At 32.9% G+C, this 26,769-nt stretch overlaps 1 protein-coding gene across 2 annotated transcripts in view; it reads left to right on the forward strand.

Moving 5' to 3' along the window:
* The first annotated feature begins 5,776 nt into the window (after positions 1 to 5,776).
* Positions 5,777 to 26,769, forward strand: part of LOC111884461 (callose synthase 7) — a 35,908-nt gene continuing 14,915 nt past the window's right edge. The window contains exons 1-32 of one of the 2 annotated variants that reach the window (XM_023880788.3): positions 5,777 to 6,188; positions 12,472 to 12,572; positions 12,731 to 12,843; positions 12,923 to 13,010; positions 13,090 to 13,200; positions 13,881 to 13,988; positions 14,083 to 14,172; positions 14,270 to 14,361; positions 14,438 to 14,570; positions 14,661 to 14,786; positions 14,878 to 14,954; positions 15,027 to 15,114; positions 15,191 to 15,304; positions 17,441 to 17,558; positions 17,637 to 17,968; positions 18,055 to 18,107; positions 18,178 to 18,238; positions 18,316 to 18,397; positions 18,488 to 18,537; positions 18,624 to 18,710; positions 18,798 to 19,003; positions 19,089 to 19,170; positions 19,266 to 19,429; positions 19,520 to 19,643; positions 19,749 to 19,855; positions 19,924 to 20,026; positions 20,104 to 20,255; positions 20,349 to 20,458; positions 20,549 to 20,656; positions 20,738 to 20,806; positions 20,875 to 21,061; positions 21,154 to 21,265. In XM_023880788.3, the coding sequence (XP_023736556.1) occupies positions 5,987 to 6,188; positions 12,472 to 12,572; positions 12,731 to 12,843; positions 12,923 to 13,010; positions 13,090 to 13,200; positions 13,881 to 13,988; positions 14,083 to 14,172; positions 14,270 to 14,361; positions 14,438 to 14,570; positions 14,661 to 14,786; positions 14,878 to 14,954; positions 15,027 to 15,114; positions 15,191 to 15,304; positions 17,441 to 17,558; positions 17,637 to 17,968; positions 18,055 to 18,107; positions 18,178 to 18,238; positions 18,316 to 18,397; positions 18,488 to 18,537; positions 18,624 to 18,710; positions 18,798 to 19,003; positions 19,089 to 19,170; positions 19,266 to 19,429; positions 19,520 to 19,643; positions 19,749 to 19,855; positions 19,924 to 20,026; positions 20,104 to 20,255; positions 20,349 to 20,458; positions 20,549 to 20,656; positions 20,738 to 20,806; positions 20,875 to 21,061; positions 21,154 to 21,265 (3,750 nt within the window). In that variant the 5' untranslated portion in view covers positions 5,777 to 5,986. The remainder of the gene's footprint in view (positions 6,189 to 12,471; positions 12,573 to 12,730; positions 12,844 to 12,922; positions 13,011 to 13,089; positions 13,201 to 13,880; positions 13,989 to 14,082; positions 14,173 to 14,269; positions 14,362 to 14,437; positions 14,571 to 14,660; positions 14,787 to 14,877; positions 14,955 to 15,026; positions 15,115 to 15,190; positions 15,305 to 17,440; positions 17,559 to 17,636; positions 17,969 to 18,054; positions 18,108 to 18,177; positions 18,239 to 18,315; positions 18,398 to 18,487; positions 18,538 to 18,623; positions 18,711 to 18,797; positions 19,004 to 19,088; positions 19,171 to 19,265; positions 19,430 to 19,519; positions 19,644 to 19,748; positions 19,856 to 19,923; positions 20,027 to 20,103; positions 20,256 to 20,348; positions 20,459 to 20,548; positions 20,657 to 20,737; positions 20,807 to 20,874; positions 21,062 to 21,153; positions 21,266 to 26,769) is intronic. The other variant, XM_023880789.3, reaches the window with a different exon arrangement.

Raw genomic sequence — 26,769 nt, forward strand, 5'->3', positions numbered from 1 at the left:
ATTCTGCATCAATTTTAGTGATTTCGATTGATACACATTCAGATTGGGTTTCACACGTTTCTTTAAGCCTTTCTTCCCTGGAAGAGATAGAAAGTGAGATTAATTTGCTCTTGTTTGTTCTCCTTTTTGGAGATTTTGTCCACGACAGCAGCCTGAGCAACAAAAACGATAGTTGTTGTTGATATAAGGGTCTATACTTACAGCGAAAGTTGTTAGGTTTAATTGGAGTGATGGTTGGAGATGTGCTCGGAATTATATCTGTCCAACGATCTTGTTTGCTTGTGAACTAGATCTGGGGGCTTTCGACTGTAGATCTGGAATCGATAACACCAGATTTAGTGGCCGGTGAAAGCGAGATCGGAGAGGAGTAAGAAGGAGATGGTTATGAGAAGGTAGTTTAGAAGGAGAAGCGGAAGGAGGTGGTTTCCAACGAGTGAACGAGTGGAAGTGAATAGATGAAGTAACAAAATGATTTTGAGAGAGTGAATAGGCAACGTTCCGACAATGTGTTTGTTTTTTCGATAGTGTTCTAGTCGTTTCGGTGGTATACCAACGGTGATGCAGTGGTTCCGGCGGCGGCAGTACGGTGGTTCGATGACGGCAATACAGTAGTCCCACGGTGGCCGTATGGTGGTCCGGTGCTTTCTGTGGTGGTGTAATTTTAAATAAGATGAGAGAGAATACAATAAGTTTCTACGGTGGGGGAGTGATAACTGTTAGGTGGGTATGTGGATAGAGCTTTTTTCTAATAAAAATATAATAGATAATAAATATATTACTAGCTTAGATGTATAGTGAATTTGTGGCTGAAATTTATTCTCAATTGTTCTTATTTTACAAAATGTTTTCATTTGAACATACATCATATAGGTTTAGATTCTATGGAAAACAAAAAACCTTAAAAATCATAAAAATGCATAAAAAAATACTTATAGATCACAAATTTTTTTTTTTGAAAAAATCGCACCTTTTACTACAAATTCGTTGATTTTTTTTGAATTTTTTTTCAAAAAAAAAGAAATTGATTTTTTTTATTTTTTTAGTCAATTTTTAAATAAATATGTGATTTTTTCATATATAAAATAAAAAAAAAGTTTTGTGATCTCTAAGTATTTTTTATGCATTTTTATGATTTTTAGGGTTTTTTTTTGTTTTCCATATAACCCTTCCATATATATATATATATATATATATATATATATATATATATATATATATATATATATATATATATATATATATATATATATATATATATATATATATAGTGGTGAGATCGGTTGAGAGCTCATAATATGCATATTCATAAAAAAATCAACGTTTTAGGTGTGGTGCATATATGCATATTTTTTCAAATGCATATATGCATATTTCTTTGACTATAATATTTGTAAGTAAATCATAAAAAAATCTTATTTTTATTAATCAATCTATAAACATAATAGTACAAGTATTTTGTTCGATACAAAATAAAATATATAAAATAAAAAAGCTACAAATTACAAAGCATTTTCATGTCTTTGTGTCGATATTTCCTTATTTTTTCAATTTATCATTTACACCTCTTCAATATTCACCATAATTTCTTCCAAATCTACAAGAAAAAAATTGATTGATGCAAAAACACTCACAAAAATACATATATGATTTTCATGTGATTAACATATGAATCACATGCGATTCACATATGAATCACATACAATTCACACATGAATCACATTTATATATGACATCATATGTAAATCACATGCGATTCACATATAAATCACATGTGATTTACATGTGAATCAAATGTGATTTACATGTGAATCACGTGTGATTTACATGTGAATCACGTGTGATTTACATGTGAATCACGTGTGAATTACATGTGAATCAAATGTGATTTACATGTGAATCAAATGTGATTAATATGTGAATTACATGTGATTTTCGTGTCATTAACATATGAATGTGTCCATATATACGTAATTCTAATTTAATTCACTTGTGATTTACATGTGAATCATATATTATTCATATATGATTTACATGTGATTAATATGTGAATCACATGTTATTAATATGTGATTTACATGTTAATCACATGTGATTTAGATGTGAATCACATATAATTCACATGTAAATATATAATCTTTTTCGTACCTTATAAAGTAAATAAGTAAAAGTATGAGGCTAGTGCCATTGAAGATAACAAAGTTCATTAAAACTCAAATAATTTTAACTCTATAAATAGTTGATGAACTTTTAGTTACAAATAAAAAAAAATTAAAGATAATAAAGTTCATTAAAACTAAAATAATTTATAATAAAGGACAATACTTTTTAATTGTTTTTAAATAAAGAAACTTGAAAATTAAGTAAAATAATAAATGAAAGATCAAAAATATTTGTGTCATTAAAAGTTACATAAATGAAAATGGGATATATATTATCAATTATCATTCCATTCCACGATGGAGTGAAGAAAAACACCCAATGAAACAATAATGATAATGAAAATACATTAAAACCCAAATAATATATGATAAAAATAACACTTTTTGTTTATTTAAAAATAAATGTAATTGAGTTGATGTAATATAAAATATTTGTGCCATCATAAATTACATATTTAAAAATGGACTTTAGTCAAAATTTTCATGCCATTCCATGATTGAAAAAAAACACCCCCTGGCTGAGAAATGAAAATTAGCAAAATGATTCCTTCCGGAATGGTCAATTCCATTCCATTGGGCAAAACAAAACACTACCTGAGTATATGAACTTAATCACTAGAAATTATAATGAAATGAATGTTTGATTATAATACAAAAAAAAATAAAATAAAAAAGATTGCCATGATCTTTAATGGAGGAAGTACTTTGAACAGACAACTCCCTTTCTCTTTCATTCCAATTATCCTCTTTTGTCCGATAATCTACTAATTTATAGCTTATCTCTTTGCACATGTTTCCAGATGCTTCTAATTCTGTCTCCAATTTAGATACCCTTCCATGGTATGCATCATTTTCTTCTTTGGCTTTATCATACATTAATCTAGCTTTCTCTAGTTCACTCTGTAATTCTTTTGTTTGTTTAACCACAGATGGCATAATATTCTTTATTAGCTCTACCTTTTTCAATAAAGATGCAATCATGTCATCAATTAGTATTGAGAAACTACCAAATTGGTCACCAAGAATTTGGTTTCTAGGATTCAACTTATGCAAAGTGTTTCTAACATGTGAACTAATAATAATACCCTCACTATCTTCTGCATTGAACTCTTCAAGCATCCCAATGTTCCAATCATTGTCAAATCCAACATCCCAACTTTCCTATAAATCATAAGAAATGAGATAGATACAAGAGACAAAAACATGAAACAAAATAACTAAAATTGTAAGAACTAGTGATATTATTACCTCAACTGAATGATGCTCTTGAAACTGTTTTGAATCAAAACTACCCTTTATGTCTTTGAGAACACAGTCAATTTCTTTTAATTTTTAGATTTTTTCTCAAGACTTATCTTGAAAAAAGTGAATAAAGATTCATCTTTTAACAACACTTGAACCTAGAGAGCTCTTGACCCCATTTATCATTACATGTATTTAACTCAGTTTTGAGGGTCAAAATCTCCTGTTCAACTTTCTTCTTTTTCCCAAAAAGATCAGAAATAGTGTTCTTATGGTACTCAACTTCATGAACTAACCATTCCTTCATCAATCTCTACTTTAATTTCCAATACAAATTAGATTTTTATTCCAACATTGTATGGAAATCAAACTAAACTTGTAATTTTCACTAAAAAAGCCTAACTCTATAAACCCAAACTCTATAAAATTATAAACAAATTGATTATAAATTTATGATAGAAATTGGAAAAGTCAATGAACACATTCAAACAATATACCTTCCAGTATCTCCACTTCCCAAAGGCCTGATGTGCTTAAAATGACGAAGTCCGATTATTTCACCATCTGCAGTGATCTACAAAACAATAAAAAATGTAAACAATGTTAACATTCAAATCGAATTGATTTAGAAAGCTGAATGTTAAGAAGAATCAAATGCAAGCACCATTAAACATGACGTCGGAACTTAGAATCTAGTTTAGGAACCTGTAACAAAAAGGAGCTCTGATTCCAATCTCAAACACCGAACTCTATGTTATTAGGTTAATTTACTTGATAAGCGAGACCTATAATTTGCTAAAATGTCCAAGTAGTGAAGCGAGACCTGATCTCATTGAAATCGAAACACAGTTGAAGAAATTGGTCGAAGACTTGAACAACGCCGACAACGATTGAACCTCTGAATCAGGAGGTCTGGAGCGATCGGACCTCTGGTTGACTTATTAGGACACGAAACTCCGAGAGGGAAGAAAGACATAACTATCATGTAGTTTAATCTATCAATCATTGGGGATCTTCATTGGAGATCGGTTTATGATATAATGGATCGATGAAATGGATTTTGTTTCCAGATCAACGGTAGCGGCGTTAGGCGATGGAAATCATGGAGAAAATTGGTGATTGAGGTTGATCCAGGGAAGAGGGGTGATTCGATGAAGAAGACGAGAGAGAGAGATATTTAATCGGGGGAATTAAAAGAATTATTTTATTCCTAAAATGCCCCTGATACATTTTAAAATCATACTCCCGTGTCTTATTTTGTCTATGTATTTACAAAAATACCACAATGCATCTTGACTATCTTTTTTTTTTTGATCCAACGCCTCCACTTTTAGTTCTCGGGTTATCGGAAAAATATGAGTTTTCAAATGATCATTCATATATATATATATATATATATATATATATATATATATATATATATATATATATATATATATATAGAGAGAGAGAGAGAGAGAGAGAGAGAGAGAGAGAGAGAGTTAGGTTCAAATGTTTTCACTATTTATTGTGTGCATATATGATTGATTCTGGACCAATCATTTTAGTTATTTTAAAAAAGTAATTAATGCATATTAAATGTTGAAGATGTAATTAATATCCATTATATCTTCAACACGTAATATACATTAATTACTTTCTTAAAATAACTAAAATGATTGGTTCATAATGAATCATACATGCACACAATAGATAGTGAAAAACAAAATAACCTAACCCTATATATATATATATATATATATATATATATATATATATATATATATATATATATATATATATATATATATTAGTTTATAACCCGTGGGAACCACGGTTACAAACTTAATTAAACTTTAATATTAAAAACTCAAAATTATTAATCACTTATTTTAAATAAATTATTCATTAAGAGATTTTTTAGTTATATAAAATTATAGTCATTGCTTTAAATAAATATGTATAATTATATCACTTTATAATTTGTGTTAATTTTATTTAATTTCCATTCTAATGTTATTAATTTAATGTAATTAGAGTGAAAAATTTAAAATTTGAAATTTGAAATTTGAAATTTGAAATGAAGATTCAGTAGGTTAGCAAGTTGCGTGCATTAATTAGGAGATATAATAGAGTAACACATGTTAAAAGAAAAATAAAATATGCATTAATTATGAGGCCTAATATGATGACGTATGTTAAAAGAAGAATAAAACTATTCTTTTATTAGAATATTAGAATAGGGATATATATATATATATATATATATATATATATATATATATATATATATATATATATATATATATATATATATATATATATATATATATATATATATATATATATATATATTCTTCGTCCCTACCTTCATAAAAAGTTGAGAAATGCTTCATTCTTTACTTGCTATCAGTGAACGCACTAAAAGCTAAGTAATTCCCCAAATTAACAAGCAAAGGATCTTTACACACTCTATATATCAATATTAAGAGATACAAATATTGTTTTCGTGTACAAATTTTCAGCAGCGTTGAGGGTGGATGGAGAGACAATTCCAACAAGTTTCAGGTGGATATCAGGGGTGCTGACGGAGTTGGGGGGCAGGAATGGCGAGTACGAGTGGGACCAAAGATGAGGTGGGTCCACCGAGGTCAGTGTCAAGGAGGATGACGGAGACTTCCGATATGGGTGATCCTGAATTCGATGCTGTTGACAGCGAGCTTGTCCCTTCTTCCCTTGCTGCTGTTGGTCCTATCCTTCGGGTTGCCAATGAGATCGAGATGGATAATGACAGAGTTGCTTACTTGTGTATGTTTCCCCTTACTATATTTGACTCTTCCTTTCCTATAGAATGCAGAATTTCTTATAATTTTGGGTGTGGAGATAAGTTTTTAAAGTGATTGAATAGAGAATATATGGATTCAGACTAGATTGCTTCTATAAATAGGATGAATCAGAATAATAACTAATTACTTTTAATTACAATAGCAAATCACACAGATCCATGGTATCTAGTACTATGTATAGTCCTTCTGGTGCCTCTGCGTGGCTTTTATGGAGTTATAGCTACCTAATGGGATTCAAACCTTGCTGATTCTACCTAGTCGTAGGTCTAACCTCTTAATTAATTAGGGTCTTTTGGTGATCCTTGTTATCATGAGACGAAAAATGGAATAATCTTGGAGTTATTTAAGTTTGTTTCTGCTTGAAATTGGTTTGATTAGTTTAATTAGAATATAAGTTTTGTTTCACCTTTGCATTGTATAGTATGATTTTAGTTACCGTAAAATTTGATTGCTATATTCTTTTGGGAAAAAGGGAGATGCATAGAGATTAATTTTGATTACTAAATAAAGAATGATGGACTTTTCTTTTGAGGTATTCACAAAAAAAAGTGAAAATGCATAAGTTGGTAGAAATGCTGCATTGTAAAAGTAAAGAAAAAGGAAAGCGAAAATAGAGAGAAAAAAAAAAATTCAATATCTTATCCTCAAAATTAAAGTTCATTAACACAGACAACCTTGAAATAGTCTAGAAAATTAAAACAAATTGGATGGGGAGCTGGATGCAGAGGAAAGAGGCACACAAGCGTGGAGAGCCGTTGCTGGGACCCTGGGGCGAAACGTCATTAGGGCCCTGATTTTTGATGTTATTATACCTGAAATAAATGTAGTTTTAATTTTTAATAACTTTTTGGCCCCTACAAATTCATGATATATCTTTATAGGGTAAATGACACAAAAAATACTCTTTTTATACAGAAATTCGATTTTGACACCGTGTTTTTTTTGTGTCAATTTTGACACTGTGTTTTCCAATTTGTTACAATTCTGACCACTTGACCGGTTAACCAGGTTACATGCTGACGTGACATGATGACGTGTCAGTTTTGATGACGTGGCATGCTGATATGATATGCTGACGTGTCAAAATTGATTTTTTTTCCACAAAAAACACTAAGTTTTCACTTTTTTTTTTTTTTTCGATTTTCACTAAGTTTAACTATTTATTTCAATTTTGACACTATGTTTTTTTTTTGTTCCGAACATCATTTATCAAATTTTGTTCAATTTTGTCTATTTTCAATTTGAAACCGTATAAATATATTTTTTTATTACATTTTAAACCGTATAAACATATTTTTTTCGTTTAAAAACCAGATTTTTATTTATATACAAGGTGTTTTTTTCCTTACATTCAAAACATTAGTTATATCATGAGAATCACACTAACCATCAGTTTCTAATAAGATGTAAAAATTTGATGAGTTGCAAACTTGATATCTGAGTTTTGGTCGACTACACGCCTCCAAACCTCCAAACACATTTTAAAGTTGCATATTTAATATAAAATACAATTTTTATATAACTAATACATCTTTATATATAAAAATATGGTTTGAGAGTAAAAAAAAATGTATTTATACAAAACTATGGTTTTTAAATGAAAAAAAACATATTTATACGGTTTAAATGCATTAAAAAAATATTTATGCAGTTTCAAATAGAAAATTGTCAACATCGAACAAAATTGGAAAAAATGATGTTCGATTTGGAACAAAAAAACATAGTGTCAAAGTTGAAAAAAAATTAAACTTAGTGTCAAAATCGAAAAAAAATGAAAACTTAGTGTTTTTTGTGAGAAAAAAATTCAATTTTGACACGTCAGCATATAATGTCAGCATGTCACATCATCAAAAACTGACACGTCATCATGCTACGTCAACATGTAACTTGGTTAACCGGTCAAGTGGTCAGAGTTGTAACAAATTGGAAAACACAGTGTCAAAATTGACAAAAAAAAACACAGTGTCAAAATCGAATTTCTGTGTAAAAAGAGTGTTTTTTATGTCATTTACCCTATCTTCATATATGCTATGCAATTCAAGAAAATTATTAATTTTAGATTATATAGTAATTAACTTCAATAAAGCTTGAAAATCAATTTTATATCATTATCTTTCCTTAGACATCGGGATAATAGGTAAGAAAAATAGATTAGTAGTTAACAAAATCTCAAAAAATTATTGAAAAACCAAACAAATCCTAGAAAAATTAGGTTCCAGGTTGATTAAGAAAGCCAAGACTCTATAAGAAAACAAAAAAAATAATCATATGTAGAACTTATTATTTGGACAAAAAAGAACCGCTAAGATGTGCACTTTTTTTTTTTTTTTTTTTTTTTTTTTTTTTTTTTTATCTCTCCTCTTCGTTGTTCGCTGATCTGCAATTCCGACCAGCAACCTCGGTAGCTGATGAGCTCTATGTCTCTCATCCCCGCTAAATTTGTAAATTTCTTCGCTTTTTCTTATTTTTTTTCTCTATCACTCTTCCTCTCGTTAGATTAATAGAACTTAGATATGATAAAATTTGAATGATAGAGTTGGTTATGAGCTCAAAAAACTCAAAGTACCACAACATTGTTTAAAGGAAAATGCTTTAATATTACTTATTAATTGTTATTTAATAAAACAAAAAAAACCAAATTCATTTGTTAAAAATATATAATTACAAATCAACATCCTAATCATATACTATATATGACCTTTCCGATCGATTTTTGTTAAAAATCTTATATATAATAACTTTGTTAAAAATCTTATAAACATAGAAAACTTACAAAAATTCAAATAGGTATTTTGAATAACTTTATTTGTTTAATAGCTATTATGTTATATTTATTATTAACTAGTAAAAAACCCCTGGCTTAGTCCCAGGTCTTTTTTTTTTTTTTTTTTGGAAACATCATGAAAACAAAAGCCAAAAGTCATAGGAATATCGTATTTTTAGCTGGCAACAAATAAGGGATTAAAAATGTAAAAGTTTGGAAAGTGATGTGGCTAAATGAAGGTCAACAAAAGTTTACTAAGGGACTAAAAATGTAAAAGTTTGTAAAATGATATATATATATATATATATATATATATATATATATATATATATATATATATATATATATATATTCTTTTCTCTTACACTTGCGATTTTTAATTTAACAATTACATGAGATATTTAATTAGTTGTTACTTTTTTTATTATAAATTATGTGATCCCAGTCCATGAGGTATTTGGATGCATAAATGTGAGATTTTGTGTATGCACCTTGATGCATATGCATCTACTCGAATCATAGATATAAAATCACAACACTTAGTTTGATGCATTTATAGTTACACCTTAGTGTGTATCGAGCCATGAGCATGCTTTTTTAAACCAAGTTAGTAAGAAAATACTTTAACTAAGGGAAAGATTTCCATATATTAGGGTCTATGATCCATAAGGAAGCGGTATTGAAGATCACGTTACCACTTCATAAAGTCATGGTCCTGGCAATAGAGTAGCTTTGGAGAGAAACAACCTTGATCCATAACACATAAGGTTTTAAATAATCGAACCCATACCTTTATCCCCAAATCAATGAGTATTCTACTTCTTAGCCTAACCCATTTACATTATTAAGATTACAAAAATGTTAGTTTTTCATAAAGTGTTATCTATAAAATATAACATGCATCACATTTACTTCATATTTAAAATAAAATTTCTTAAATAAAATAAATGTCTACTATATCAAACAAGAATCAGAGCATGTAGACATGTAAAGTTAAGAAGTTGAGGTATGCGATTCAACATGACGCGAGTCACAGAATCTAAGTGCAAGAATGAATTCTGCATTCGATTACAATTTCTAGATGAGATGCTAGAATAACTTGTGAATGCGAATATCAGATTTTCGATTGTGATCCATATTGCTAATTGATGATTTATAAATCGAAAATTGGTCCAAAAAGTTTGGAAAACCAAAATGAGAATCAATTATCGAGTTCCCATCTGCTTATCTATTGGTAGTCGGTCCTCCCTTTAGTGGTTTGGGCTTGGGATTTGAAATTAAGAATCAACATGATTGGGGAAATTAAAAATTGTATTTCTAATATATATATATATATATATATATATATATATATATATATATATATATATATATATATATATATATATATATATATAAGTGGCATGTTTTAAATGAAGTAGATCGTTAATGATCCATACTTAAACCTTTTAATAAAATGATTAACGAATATACAAATAAAAAATTAAGATCTAAACTCTTATGACACTTATGTGTTGGATAAAATCAAGGCCAAAACTTGCTTCATTGCCAGGTCTATAAAATAGAGAGCACACACATGAGTTTTACAAGAAGGACCAAGGATATTGTAAGACTACCTATGTTCTATGGATTTAAATGATGATTAAAAAGGAACGCAAGAGGAAGATAAAGGTTGTGGAACTGAAGATGCTGGATTAGACATATAGTAAAACATTATTGGATTGGGTAGCGAAACTGAGAATCAAAAATTCATTAAGAGTTGAGAATTACACCCACTATAATGAAACTGTAGGAAAGAAAATTTTGTTCGAATATGTTATATTCATAAGAGACAACTAAAATTTTATGGCTAGGAGGGTGGAGAGGGTCACCATAGAGGTGTGAGGAGGAAGTGACACCCAAGAAGGAAGTTAGAAGATAATGTGAGGTTAGACTTGAAGAAGTGACTCTTTTCGAGAAGATATGGCCACTGATAGGAGGGTGTGGATGCTTAGAATTATGATAGTGGAGTAGTATGGAAGTAAAATATATACTAGCTTTCTTATCACTATTTGTGCTTGTCGTGTAGTATTTTACCAGTTAGTTGTTGTGCCCTCTTTACTTTTCATCTTTTATTGCTAGTATCTGCTTTCATTTTTTATGTATCCGTTTAGTATTTACCTAATGTTGCTTATCCTTAATCCTCTTCACTTTAAGCTTTTATTGCTGGTATGTGTTTTTTCTTTAGTACACAACACTTTTATTTCTCCATTGAGGGTGGAGTTTTTTATGTTGGTCCTCCCTTTGGTGGTTTGGGCTTGGGATTTGAAATTAAAAATCAACATGTTCGTGTAAATTAAAAATTAAAAATTATAGTTCTTATATTTATAAGTGACATGTTATAAATGAAGCAGATCGGTAATGATTCATATCCAAACCTTTTAATAAAATGGTTAACGGGTATACGAATAAAAAATTAAGATCTAAACCCTTATGACACTTATGTGTTTGATAATATCAAGGTCAAAACTTGCTTCATTGCCATGTCTAGTAGGATGGTTAAAATAGAAAGGTCCAAGGATATTGTAAGACTAATTATGTTTTATGGATTAATTAAATAATGATTAAAAAGGAAAACAAGAGGAAGATAAAGGTCGTGGAACTGAGGATGCTGAATTAGACATATAGTAGAACATTATTAGAATGGGTAGCGAAACTGAGAATCACAAATTCATTGAGACTTGAGAATTACACCCACTATAATGAAATTGTATGAAAGAAAATTTGGTTCGAATATGTTATGTTCATAAGAGACAACTAAAATTTTATGGCTAAGGGGTGGAGATGGTCACCATAGAGGCGTGAGGAGTAAATGACACCCAAGAAGGAAGTTAGAAGATAATGTGAGGTTAGACTTGAAGAAGTGACTCTTTTCGAGAAGATATGGCCACTTAGAATTATGATAGTGGAGTAGTATGGGAGTAAACTATATACTAGCTTTCTTATCACTATTTGTGCTTGTCGTGTAGTTTTTTACCGCTTAGTTGTTGTTTCCTTTTTATTTTTCATCTTTTATTGCTAGTATCCGCTTTCTACTTTATTGCTAGTATTCGCTTTCACTATTTACGTATCCGTTTAGTATTTACCTAATACTGTTTACTCTTAATCCTCTTCACTTTAATCTTTTATTGGTAGATGTGTTTTTTGTTTAGTACACAACACTTTTATTTCTCCATTGTGGGTGGACTTTTTCATGTGCACAAAATACGAAGTGTGGGCTTGGGTTTTTTTTTTCTTTATTTCCTATGCCAAAGGTCTTCTATGAAGGATTCGCCCTATGTGCCTACATTAGAAGTGTCATTTACTAATTTTATGAATTTATGCAATCACATATTCCTAGTAATATTTCTTTATCTATTATGAATAAGTGACAAATACACATAATGATGGTTGTGATTTCTGGTTGCTTATAACATTTAATGCCTTTAATTGGTTGCATTAGGCCGGTTTCTTGCATACGAGAAGGCTTATAGGATGGATAACAAATCTAGTGGACGTGGTGTTCGCCAGTTCATGACATACCTACAACATAGACTTGAGAAGGTTACAATTATCACTGTTTTTGTCATATTTAGCTAGTCTTTCACATCATACTAGTTACATTAATATGACAATACTGTTTTAAGTTAATATCAAATTATTTGTATAATATTAAACTTTTATAAAATCTAATGGCAATTTCAAATGTTCTATTGGTGTAGGAAAAAGAAATGACAAAACCTAGACTAGCACAAAATGATGCTAAGGAAATCCAAAAATTCTACCAGATCTTCTATGAGAGAAACATCAAAGACAACAAATACTTAAAGAAACCGTAAGGCTTGTTTAATGCTTAAAGATATTATCCTCTACTTACTTGTTAATCTTGTTATTTTGCTTTTGTCACTTTTAAGTGAAGAGATGGCCAAGATTTATCAGATTGCAACTGTTTTATATGAAGTATTAAAGAACGTGGTACCTGGTTCAAAATTCGAGCCAAAGGTATGATTGGTGTATTTGATTTCTATGTAATGTAAGTTTAAATACCATATTGCTCATGTATGATTTCATGGCATTGTAGACTCAACACTACGCACGTGATGTAGAGGAAAACAAAAAGCAATATGAACCCTATAACATTCTTCCTTTGTATGCCGTTGGAATTAAACCAGTAATTATGGAGATTCCCGAGGTCGTATTCGGTTATACATAAATCTTATTTTCTAATATATATATATATATATATATATATATATATATATATATATATATATATATATATATATATATATATATATATATATATATATATATATGACTTTGTGTACTTAATATTAGAGATAGAACCATCAAAACAACACATTTTTAATAAAATACAATCAAATTTCTCTACCATCTTTTTTGCGTCATCTATTATGGATTATGCTAGGCTTTATATAACCTGTTTAGTATACGGGTCTAACAACTAAACACGTAATTTTTATTTATTTACTTTTTGTATGTTTATTTTTATTGTTTTTTTTAATTTTGTTTTTATAATTTTCACTTATTTCAAATTTCAAATATAAATCAACTTTTGGTTTACTCCTTTGTATTTAGTATTTTGTTTTGTATTATATGTTATTTGATAAAACTTATAACAATAAAAAAAAATTTAAAATAAAATTCATTCATATATTTTATATCAAGTATTATCTATCAAAAACAAAAATATTTAAGGTCAAAGTTGAAGAATAAATACTTCAAAAGTCAAATGTGGACAATTAATTTGGGACCGAGGTATTATATATATATATATATATATATATATATATATATATATATATATATATATATATATATATATTAATTTTGGTATTCATATGTGATTAGATAAAAGCAGCTCTTAGAGCAATTCGCACTGCGGATAACCTTCCATCTGACTCAGAAAAATCTGTTAATGATATTCTCGAGTGGTTATCATCAATTTTTGGTTTTCAGGTAACTTGTAGTCATTAACCGCTTTATTTAATTAACTATGCATAAATTGTTTACAAATATGACTGGTTTAAATTTTTGCTATTCTAAAATGAAGAAAGGAAACGTTGCAAATCAACGGGAACACTTGGTATTGTTACTTGCAAATATTCATAGAAGGTTGAAGGGTGTCGAAGACTATGAACAGGTAAAGCTCCCACTTTTTCACTATAATATTTGAACCGAACTTCAATGCTTACTGATCTTTAGAGATGAACTGAATACCGATAAGGAACTTTTTGCAGTTGGGTAGCCAAACGGTAAAGCATTTATTGGATATTACTTTCAAGAACTATGTCTCATGGTGTCATTATTTGCACCGAACATCAGTCATTGAGTAAGTTATTAGCAAGACGGCATAGCATGTTTCTTGTTCTTTAAAGTGAGGATTTAATCTTTTTTGTTTGTTCAAGTTCAAATAAGGTTCCACCTAGTGCTGATAGGCAGCAGTTGCATCTTCTCTACATTGGACTCTATCTACTCATCTGGGGTGAAGCTTCAAACATACGGTTCATGCCTGAATGCCTTTGCTATATTTTTCATAATGTATGTTATTATTTTGTTCATATTTACAAGAATACAGTTATCATTTTGTTTATATTTATGATGTGATCTTATTTTCGTTGAACAAAAAAGATGGCAAAAGAAATGCATGAAACTTTATTTGGCAAAGTCCAATCTGTAAGTGGAGGGAAAAATCAAGTTGGTGAGGAAGCATTTCTGTGTGATGTCATCTCACCTATTTTTGATGTTCTTCTTAAGGTAATAACATCAGAATGCACTATAAGTTCTGTTCCTGTTTCATGAAATCTACTTTCCTAATGAGACTTACTATTTTTTTTAATGGTGGCAGGAAGCCAGGAGAAATCAAGGTGGCAATGCAAGCCATGCTTCATGGAGAAACTATGATGATCTTAATGAATATTTTTGGTAACACTTTATATTATAAATATGGCATTCATGTTAACACTATTGACCAACCTTTAATTCTTTCTCTTGCAGGTCTGACAAATGCTTTAAGTTAGGCTGGCCAATGAATCGCAGATCTGACTTTTTTATTCACTCCGATGAGTCATCGCGCCATCATGTAGTATGTGTGCATTTATGCAACTTTAAAGCTAGCATTATTCACCAAATAAAAATGCTCAAATTTAAGTAATCTGCAGGGGCGCAATCAAGTTGTAAAGAAGACTAAAACAAATTTTGTTGAAGTGCGTTCATTTTTGCACCTTTACAGGAGTTTTGATCGGATGTGGATATTCCTCATATTGGTCTTGCAGGTAGGTATATAACAGAATTGAATTGATTTAACTTTCTCTATCCCCCACCACAGGATAGGCATTCCTTTTATAAATGATAAAAGTTACATATTACATACACCAAGAATAGGAGAAATACACAAAAGGCACAACAAAAGTTACAAAGACATATTACCATCCCCCCTCAAGCGAAAGGGCGGAGAACCGAGACGAAGCTTGGAACGAAAGAATTCAAATTGAGACCGGGAAAGACTCTTAGTGAAAATATCAGCCACTTGAAGCTTGGTAGGAGCAAATTTTGTGAATAGTTTACCGGAGGTCACAAGTTCACGAACGAAGTGGTAATCTATATCAATATGCTTGGTACGTTTGTGAGCCACAGGATTTTGAGTCATGAATAGAGCACTTTGATTGTCACACAAGAGTGTCGGTCGATCAGGGGGCAAGGCACACAATTCATGCAAAAGATTTGTAAGCCATATAATCTCAGCAGTAGCGGTTGCCATAGCACGATATTTAGACTCACAATTGGAGCGGGAAACAGTTGGCTGCTTTTTCGCACTCCAAGAGATGAGATTCCCACCTAGAAAGATGGAGTACCCATAAGTGGATCGACGAGTCTCAAGGCAGCGAGCCCAATCAACATCTGAATAGCCCAAAACAGAGGAATGTGCCATCTTGGTGAAGGAGAGCCCATAGGAAACTGACCCTTGACGTATCGTAAAATTCGTTTAACATGTTGCAAACGAGTAGTGGTGGGAGTTTGAAGAAACCGACTGACTTGATTTACGGCATACGAGATGTCAGGTTTGGTAATAGTTAAGTATTGGAGAGCCCCCACAAGAGATCGATAAGAAGAGGGATCCTTGCACGGTTCCCCAACTGTGGAAAATGAAGCAGTAGTGACTAGCGGAGTGTGAACGGGTTTAGCATCGAGAAGATCATCACGTTGAAGAACTTCCCGAGCATATTTAGATTGGCTGAGAAACAAGCCATCATCAGTGCGAATGACTTCTAGCCCCAGAAAATAGGTAAGACTGCCAAGATCCTTTATTGCAAATTCAAGATTGAGTCGAGCAATGAAAGATGTAAGACGCTTGGGTTGATTGCCTGTTAAAATAAGATCGTCAACATAAACCAGTAAGTACATAATGCATGAATCATGAGTAAAGACGAACAACGACGGATCATATCGACTGCATGAGAACCCATTTTGGATCAAAAAATGACTTAGACGTTGAAACCAAGCCCGGGGAGCCTGCTTTAGACCATAAATAGCTTTGTTAAGTTGACAAACATGATCAGGAAACCGTGAATCAACAAAGCCTGGAGGTTGTTCCATATACACACGTTCAGTTAAGTGACCATGAAGGAACGCATTATTGACATCAAGCTGATGGAGTCCCCAATATTAAGAACAACCATGGCCAAAATGACAAGTATAGTAGAAGCCTTCACAATAGGACTGAACGTGTGGGAGAAATCGAGTCTGGGTATTTGGCTGTAGCCTTGAGCAACAACACGCGTTTTGTAACGTTCAATGGTACCATCGGAACGGTATTTTGTGCGAAATAACCATTTTGAACCAACAACATTTTGTCCGGTTGGTCGTGGAACTAACGTCCAAGTATTGTTATTATATAAAGCATCAAGTTCCTTTTGCATGGCTGTCAACCAATGTGGGCTTTTGACGGCAGTTTTGAAACCTTTTGGGTCACGGGCTGAGAACAAGGCGGAAAACAAGGCATGCCGAGTAGCATGAGAGAAGTCAGCACGATATTTTGGTTTAAATATTCCTGATTTTGCCCGAGTCTGCATTGGATGAGAAGGAGCAGGTGGACAAGGCGGTATCGGGGTAGGGCCAGACTCTGCAGTTCCAAAGAATTCGGTTGTCGGAGTGGAGAGGGATCCAGACGCCGCGTCAGAGACTGGGTCAGAAACTGGATCGAAATTTGGCTCGGAGACTGGCTCGGAAACGGGCTCAGAGACTGGTTGGTTGTTAACAGGCAGAGCCGGAGTGGATAGGTCATCAGAATAGGAAAAATACACAAAAGGCACAACAAAAGTTACAAAGACATATTAACAAGAATCATGCAGTTAGTTGATGGTTTCTTATTAGGCTGGTAGCATTTCAATCTTTTCATTTCGATTTTGTAGGCTATGATAATTGTTGCATGGCATGGAGATGGATCAATCTTCGGAATTTTAGATGAAACTGTCATTAAAAACATCTCCAGCATATTCATCACTTATGCCATACTTAACTTTATCCAAGGTACATACTTACTTCCTGCACATTCTTTCGTTACTTCTAGCTGTTGTCCTTTTTGTAATTTATGGTTTCTCTTCACAGTTAGTCTAGACATAATCCTTAGTTTGAACGCATGGAGGAGCTTAAAACCTACACAGATTCGTCGCTGTATTTTCAAATTTGTTGTAGCTGCTTTTTGGATGGTAATCTTGTCCATTTGTTACTTAAGATCAGTTCCAAATCCAACAGGATTTGTGAAGTTTTTCAGTACTTTGGGAGGAAATTGGAGAGGGCAAATACTTTATAATTATCTTATAGCAATTTACTTGATACCCAATTTGCTGGCTGCCTTGCTATTTCTGCTTCCACCTATAAGGAGACACATGGAAAGTTCCAATAGGCGTATACCCACTCTTATAATGTGGTGGGCACAAGTAAGTTCATTTACGTGTGGATTGGTAGTTTGTATTGATGTTACATTCTTCTTGTTTTTTTTATTGAATTTTGCAAATTTTTATAGCCAAAACTCTATGTTGGAAGAGGCATGCATGAGGACATCTTGTCTCTTTTCAAGTAGGGATATAAAGTTTGATATGTGATTTTTTAAATTTCTTTTTTCTTACTTTGTTAATGTTGATCTTAGGTATACTCTATTTTGGATAGTGCTTCTAATTAGCAAGTTCGCATTCAGCTTCTATGTGGAGGTAATCATGAAAATGATTGTTAACACATATGATTTGTATAGACAGTTTATGCTTAAATATTTGCAATTTTCATATAGATACTGCCACTGGTCAAGCCCACAAAGTTAATCATGAAAATGCATGTTAGCAGCTACGAGTGGCATGAGTTCTTTCCCAACAGTAAAATCTTAAAAATTATATACAAACTTTTCTAATTGTGATTCTTACTATATTATGATCTGATTACTTACTTATTTGAGCATTTTGTAGTGACCCATAATATTGGCGTTGTTATTTCTATATGGGCTCCAATTGTCATGGTGAGTGTTCTTGAAAATAATTACTTTTGTTTTGCATTTATGAGGCCGATTAAACGTATGTAAATTGTAATGTAATTTCATTTTAGGTCTATTTCATGGACACACAAATTTGGTACACGATATATGCTACTATTATTGGTGGCATCTACGGGGCCTTGAGTCACTTGGGAGAGGTTAGTACGCATATATCTTTACTTTACTAAAATTTGAAAGAGAAAGATGACAATTGACATCATCATTCTGTGTTGTTTGATTCTTAGATACGGACACTTGGCATGCTGCGGTCAAGATTTAAATCTGTTCCTTCAGCTTTCTGTGAACGCCTTATGCCTGTGCAAAAAAAAGAACCTAAAAGAGATCACGTGGAAGATGATTTATTGGTGACCAGAAAGAACATAGCAAAATTTTCACAGGTGTGGAACGAATTCATATTTTCAATGCGGATGGAAGACTTGATCAGCAACAGGTTTTAAACAGTTTGTTGTTATTAATATAAGGAATCAAACTGAAGCATGCAGAATATACTGTTGACATTCGTTTTATTTTTGAAGTGAGAGAGATCTGCTTCTTGTACCATATACCACAAGTGATGTTCCAGTTGTCCAGTGGCCACTATTCATGCTTGCTAGTAAGGTAGAAATCCTCCGGCCATGCCTTTGCTTGACGTCTTTTTGTTATTGTTTATCTGAAGTTAAACGTAATCATGGTTTGACTTTTTTCCACTTAAGATCCCCATTGCATTAGACATGGCCAGCGATTTCAAAGGAAAGGAAGATGGAGATCTGTTCCGGAAGATCATTGGTGATGATTATATGCGGTCAGCAGTGATGGAATGCTACCAAACACTTAAGGAAATATTATTTGAACTCATTGATGATGACCGGGATAATATGTAAGGCGTACATCTTGATCCTATTGCAAATTTATACTTACAAGTAGTTAGAAAATCTATTTCATTTTCATTTTCTTTTTCTTTTTACAGGATCATACAGTGTATATGCCATGAAATAGAAACTAGCATTCAACAGCGAATGTTTTTGAATAAATTTCGTATGAGCGAATTGCCTTTACTAAATGATAAGCTGGTGAAGTTCTTGGATAATCTGGTAAGATGAGGCATTTCTTTTAAATTGTGGGCTATTATTCCTTGTCATTGTTAATATATTCCTTAGATTTTTTTTTTTCTGATTACTCCATTGGGTGTCTGCCAGCTAGCAGACAATGTTGATGATGAGAAATACACATCCCAAATCATCAATGTTTTTCAGGATGTCATGGAGATTATCATACAAGATGTTATGATCTATAACGGGCACGAGTAAGTCTTTTATTTTGGACTGACCATCAAATATTCTGTTGTAAAATTTATTTTGTGTCCTTTTGTAGGATACTTGAACGAGCTCACGCTTATCATCGTGATAATGACAGAAAGGAAAGATTTGAGCAAATCAATGTCCGATTAACTCAAATGAAATCATGGAAGGAAAAGGTATCATCTGCCATCTGGGCACCCTCCCGATTTCGTTCTTATTATTCCTTTTTCTAATTTTCCATTTGTGCACCTAGGTGGTAAGGCTTCGTATGCTTTTGACTGTTAAGGAATCCGCATTTGATGTGCCTAGAAATTTGGAAGCTCGTAGGCGTATCACTTTCTTTGCAAACTCCTTATACATGAAAATGCCAAATGCTCCAATTGTCCGTGACATGCTCTCATTTAGGTCAGCAATTTTCCAACCACTCTTATATTTCACTCATGGATGCCCTACATTATTATCCTTAAGATTATATTTTGTTGTTTATGTGAACTTCAGTGTTTTGACTCCGTACTACAAGGAAGATGTCCTCTATTCAGAAGAAGAGCTTCACAAGGAAAATGAAGATGGAATTTCAATTTTGTTTTACCTCCAGAAGATATATCCAGGTGACTATTGATATTAGTTTTGACTGTTGTCCTCTTTATATAGAATCAAAATACATTATTTTTTTTTCTTGGTTGTTAATGCAAAACCAGATGAATGGAAGAATTTTGAAGAGCGGATTAAAGGTATATATGGAGGAGATAAAACAGATGCCACACGTCAATGGGTTTCTTATAGGGGGCAGACTCTTTCCAGAACAGGTTTGTCTGTTTGCATGCTAGTTTAATTAAAAGTTTATATTTTATATATTAATTAGAAGCTCATTCACAAAAATTTCTCAGTGAGAGGGATGATGTACTATAAGGAAGCTCTGGAACTTCAATGCTTCCTAGACTATTCAAAAGACGATGGTTAGTGTGATCCATTAAAAAATTTAAGTGTCGGTATATTTTTTAAATAATTTAAGTTTTTTCCATAGAGATTTTTACTGGATTCCGGACATTGAACATGACTCACCATCACATGTATCTCAAAGAACGTGCAAGTGCAATGGCTGATTTGAAGTTCACCTATGTCGTCTCATGCCAGATTTATGGTGCTCAAAAGAAATCCAGTGAGGAGAGAGATCAAAGGTGTTATACTAACATCTTGAATCTCATGCTGACGTAAGTATATTTATCATTTATGTGATCATGATCATATATTAATCAAAAATTTAAAAGTATATTTTTTAATTAATTATATTTTGAACGGTCAGATATCCTTCTTTACGTGTCGCTTATATAGATGAGAGAGAGGCTACTATCAATGGTAGATCTGAGATGGTTTACTACTCTGTTCTAGTCAAAGGCGGGCATAAGTTAGATGAGGTACCTATATATTTTTCTATTGAATGGAGACTCATTAATACTTATGTTTATTGTCTTGATCTAAAACAAGGGAAGGTACGTACACAATATATAGATAGAGGGAAACCCTAATTCAGGAAAAGCCGGCCCGTGTGCTCAACGGGCCTACCTAGAGAAATATCACATATATACATTCTAATACTTCTCTTCAAGTTGGAGCATAGTTGTTAATAATGTTCAACTTGTTTCAAATATTAGAAAATTTTCTCCTAATTATTGATTTAATATTGAAGACATTAGGAAGCTAGTTTGTCGTTCGAACATGAGACATAGTGAACATGAGATGTAGTGATAGTTCTCTATAGTCAATCTTTTTGCGAGTGAAGTGACAATCAACTTCAACGTGGTTGATCCTCTTATGAAAAATAATATTGTTTGCAATGTGAATGGTTGTTTGATTTTCAAACCATAAGTTCATTGGCTTGGATTAGGGAAACCAATTTCGACAAGTAGATTTCCTTATCGTATCTTCAGCCGTAGCCTTGGTTTCACATTTTGCACTCTTCCGAGAAACAACATTTTGTTTTTTACTCTTCCAAGAAACTAGATTTTCCACTTCAAAACACACAGTATCATGTAGTGGTGTCTGCTGGTTTGTAGGGTCACCATCATAGTTGACATATGTAAACCCTTCCATACCATGATGACATGAGTTTGGTATAAATACCTAAATTCAATGCATGCTTAAAATATTTCATAATTGGGCAACAACATCCCAATGTGAGGTTCTTGGAGATAACAAAAATTGCCTAACTATACCAACTGGGAACACAATGTTCGGTTGTGTTATTGTCAAATAGTTCAGCTTTCCCATAACTCTTCTATATTTTTCTTGATTCTCAGTGGGATTTATCATTTGTTGTTAGCTTCATATTCATAATCATAGGAACTTCACACATATTGATTTAATCAAACAGGATTTAACATATCCCGACAATACTTTTGTTAAAATAAAAAAGTATCCTTTATGAGTACTAAAGACTTTGATTCCCAGAAAGTATTTCAAAGGAACCTGATCTTTTGTTTGAAAAACGAGATGTAAGGAAATATTTTAGTTTCTTTATTCTAGCCTCATTATTGCTAGTAATCACATCAACATATACAACAAGATGCATCTAGAAGAAGACGAAGTAACTAATATCGAGTGTTCATATGAGCTTCTCTGTAAGCCAAACTCTATTATCACCATGTTAAATCATCCAAAGCAAACATGAGGGGACTGCTTTATACCATACATAGATTTGTGTAATTTTCAGACTTTACCATACCCCCTTGCTCCCCTTTAGCAACAAAATAGAGTGGTTACTCCATGTAAACCTCCTCATGTAAATCACCATGCAAAAATGCATTTTTGACATCTAGCTGGTAAAGGGTCTAGTCATACATGGCAGAGAAAGACATAGATAGATGGATGGAGGATAACTTAGCCACTGAAAAACGGTGTATGACTAATCTACTTCATAGGTTTGAGCATATCCTTCATTCCTTTCACAACATGTCGTGCCTTTAGCTGAGCCATCGAATCGTTTGGATCAACTTTAACAGTAAATACTTGGTTGTTTGGATCAACTTTAACAGTAAATACATGCTTACAACCAATCACCTATTTATCTAAAGGTAAGTAAGTCAACACCCATGTACTGTTATGATCAAGAGCATTCATTTTTCCAATCATGACATCTCGTCATCCAGGATGGGTCAAAACTTCATTAACTGTTTTAGGGATACAAATAGAGTCAAATGTAGAAACTAAATATCAAGAATTTACAAATATCTTATCACAGGAAAATAAAAAAGGCAATAAGGTAAGTACAAAAATTCTTACCTTTTTAAATGGAAATGAGAACATCAAGGTAGGGGACATGTGTATCTACATGGATAGAGCACCAGAGGCATGAGGTTCATTGTTAGGTTGATCTGTCGAGAAATATGGCAGCAGATCGAAATTTAATGTTGAAAGTTTTCACATATGGTAGATATGAGGAATTGGTTGCCTAGCAAAATCTTGAGGTTGAGTGGAGGCAGATGGGGTGGATGCCTTATGTGGAGGTGGATTGGGAACTAATATGATAAGTTGCTAGTGTCTTTTTCTTGGAATGGCTAATACAACCTTTAATCCTATTCCTATATTACACCTTTGTCCACCACGAGACTTGAACTATAAAGTCATGATTTTTTACCTTATTTTTTACTTAAAAGAACATTTAAAACATAATACGTTAACATAAGTCTTATTTTTCTTTTATTTTAAAAACATCACCAAAGTCACATTGTCATAAGAAAACAACACTAAAAAATAGTTTAAGTTTGCAAAAACCAACTGTAAATGAAATCTCAACAATCGACTATTATAAGATTTACCAAGAACATAACTACCCAAAAGCCCCATCCGCACCAAGCCAATCAATCACAATATGTGAACAAATGCAAGGCGAAAACAACAAGAAAAGAACAAGTGTTAGCAATTACTAAGTGAGTACTGAAAGTAGGAAACCCTGTTGTTCCATTGATTTGCCCATAGGGGATATATACAATACAATCAGGTCTATAACTATGGAAACACGTATACATCAAAATAATAAAAGATATTTACAATAAAACATAATATATATCTAATATATCAATATATATATATATATATATACATATATATATATATATATATATATATATATATATATATATATATATATATATATATATATATATATATAGACTAATACACCCCCGCAGTCTGACCGATGGTAGCAATCCGAAGACTGGACTTGAACTTCTGAAATAGAGGCTTAGGTAGACCTTTGGTAAAAATGTCCGCATATTGATAGTCAGCAGGAATATGAAGAACTCGAATGGAGCCGATGCACACTTTATCTCGGACGAAGTGTATGTTGATTTCCACATGTTTGGTTCGTTGATGTTGCACGGGATTCCCTGTAAGATAAACAGCAGAAACATTGTCGCAAAATATGATTGTGGCTTCCCGAGTAAATACAAATAGTTCTGTCAAGAGATTCCGAAGCCATGATGTCTCTACAGTAGTGTTTGCAACGCCTCGGTATTCAGCTTCGGCACTAGAGCGAGAAACTGTGTTTTGTCTTTTTGAAGACCAAGAGACTAGATTATCTCCCATAAAGACACAGTATCCTGATGTGGATCGTCTGGAGTCTGGACAACCCCCCCAATCAGCATCAGAGTAAGCAACCAGGTTGGTAGATTTGGAGCGAGTTATTGGGAGACCATGAGAAATAGTACCTTTCAAGTATCTCAAAATCCATTTGAGGTATGCAAGATGTGGTTCGCGGGGAGCATGCATGAAAAGGCATACCTGTTGGATGGCATAAGTAATATCTGGACATGTGAAGGTGAGGTACTGTAAAGCACCAGCAAGACTGCGGTAGAGAGTACCGTCTGTAAGTAAGTCACCAACAGTAGCACTGAGCTTAGAATCCGTGTCACATGGAGTGCCACTTGGTTTACAATCGAACATGTTTGCACGCGATAAGATGTCAGCAACATAAGATTCTTGAGAGAGAAATAAACCATGTGGTGTATGATGTACCGTAATACCCAAAAACTGATGTAACGTTCCAAGATCAGTCATAGCAAACTCCTTAGATAAAAGTGAATTGAACTGTTGAAGGAGTTGGGTATTAGAAGCAGTTAAGATAATGTCGTCCACATATAGGAGAAGGTAAGCCATGTCGGATCCATGGTTGTAGACAGATAATGAAGGATCACTTTTAGTGCTTTGAAAACCACAACTAGTTATGTAATTAGCGAACCTTTGGTACCATGCCCTGGGGGCCTGTTTGAGGCCATATAGAGATTTCCGTAACCTGCACACATATGATGGATTATTTTTATCAACATAACCTGGAGATTGGGACATATATACCGTCTCGTTTAAATCTCCATGCAGAAAAGCATTCTTGACATCCAATTGATGGATTGGCCAAGATCTTGAAACAGCCAGGCTCAAAACAGTCCGGATGGTAGTAGGTTTCACTACTGGACTAAAAGTTTCATCGCAATCAATACCAACCTGTTGTGATCTTCCATTTACGACTAAACGAGCCTTATATCTCTGTAAAGTACCATTAGCATGAAATTTATGACGAAACAACCAGATACAATTTATGAAATTAGTATTAGCAGGTCTAGGTACCAATTCCCACGTGTTATTATCTAATAAAGCCGTATATTCGTCGGTCATGGCATTGCGCCAATTTGGATCATTGAGTGCGGCACTGTATGTCTTAGGTAACGGAGAAATGGACTGGGTGTTGTGAGTAAGAAGGTTTAAGGGTTGTTTGGGTTTGGAGGTACCATCCCTGAGACGGGTGGTCATAAGGTGACTGTTGATGGGTGGAATAGGGGTGGCACCAGTTCTAGGTTGTCGATGATAGGTGCATTTTAGAGGTGGGAGAGATGGTTGGCTAGTGGTGGCAGGAGGAGTTGGGGGACTGTGTTGGGTGTCTGTCGCAGGAGAAGTGGGGGATGTAGGAGAGGGTTGAGGGGATGAAGGTGGGGACTGAGTTGGAACAGTGGGAGGTAGATGGGTCGGTATGGTGGTTGGAAAGAAGAAAGGAGAGGGTTCGGTGTCAAGGAAAGTGTAGTCTTTGGCAACTTGTGTAGTTGCAAAAGGGAAAATAGATTCGTCAAAAGTGACATGGCGTGAGAAAATGACCTTTCCGGAAGTGAGGTCAAGGCACCTGTATCCGCGAAAGTTGGTTGGGTAACCTAAAAACACACATGGTGTAGATCTAAGGGCTAGCTTATGTGGTCTGTTAGCTGTTTGGTTTGGATAACATGCACACCCGAAGACCCTTAAGTGTTCATAATCAAGGTGTCGAAGGTAGAGAGCGGAGATAGGTGTGTGGTTTTGTAAGGTTTTGGTAGGGAGAATGTTATGTAAGTAGGTGGCTGTGAAAAGACTTTCGACCCAATAAGATGGAGGTATCGAAGCATGAGTAAGAAGGCAAAGCATTATTTCATTAAGGCGACGAATCATGCGTTCCGCTTTGCCATTCTGTTGCGAGGTTTGTGGGCAGGAAAAACAAAACTGAAGACCATGTCTGTTAGAAAAGGTCTTACACTGTGTATTATCAAACTCTTCGCCCAAATCACATTGGAATGATTTAATATTGGTATGAAATTGTGTCTGAATATATTTATGAAATTCGGCAAATTTAGTGAATGTTTCAGACTTGTATTTTAAGGGAAAAACCCATGTATATTGAGTTTTATCATCAATGAGTACCATATAGTATTTGTAACCAGCATGGCTTAACAAGGGGGAGGTCCATAGATCACAATGTATAATATCAAAAGGTAAGTAGGTGATAGATTGTGATTCATGAAAAGGTAAACGTTTATGCTTAGAAAGTTGACAAGATTGGCAAAGAGTAGAACTGGAAGTCTTATTACATGGAATAAAATTAAAAACGCGAAGATAATCCATAACA

Source organism: Lactuca sativa, chromosome 3 (assembly GCF_002870075.4).
Source record: "Lactuca sativa cultivar Salinas chromosome 3, Lsat_Salinas_v11, whole genome shotgun sequence".
NCBI lineage: Eukaryota > Viridiplantae > Streptophyta > Magnoliopsida > Asterales > Asteraceae > Lactuca > Lactuca sativa.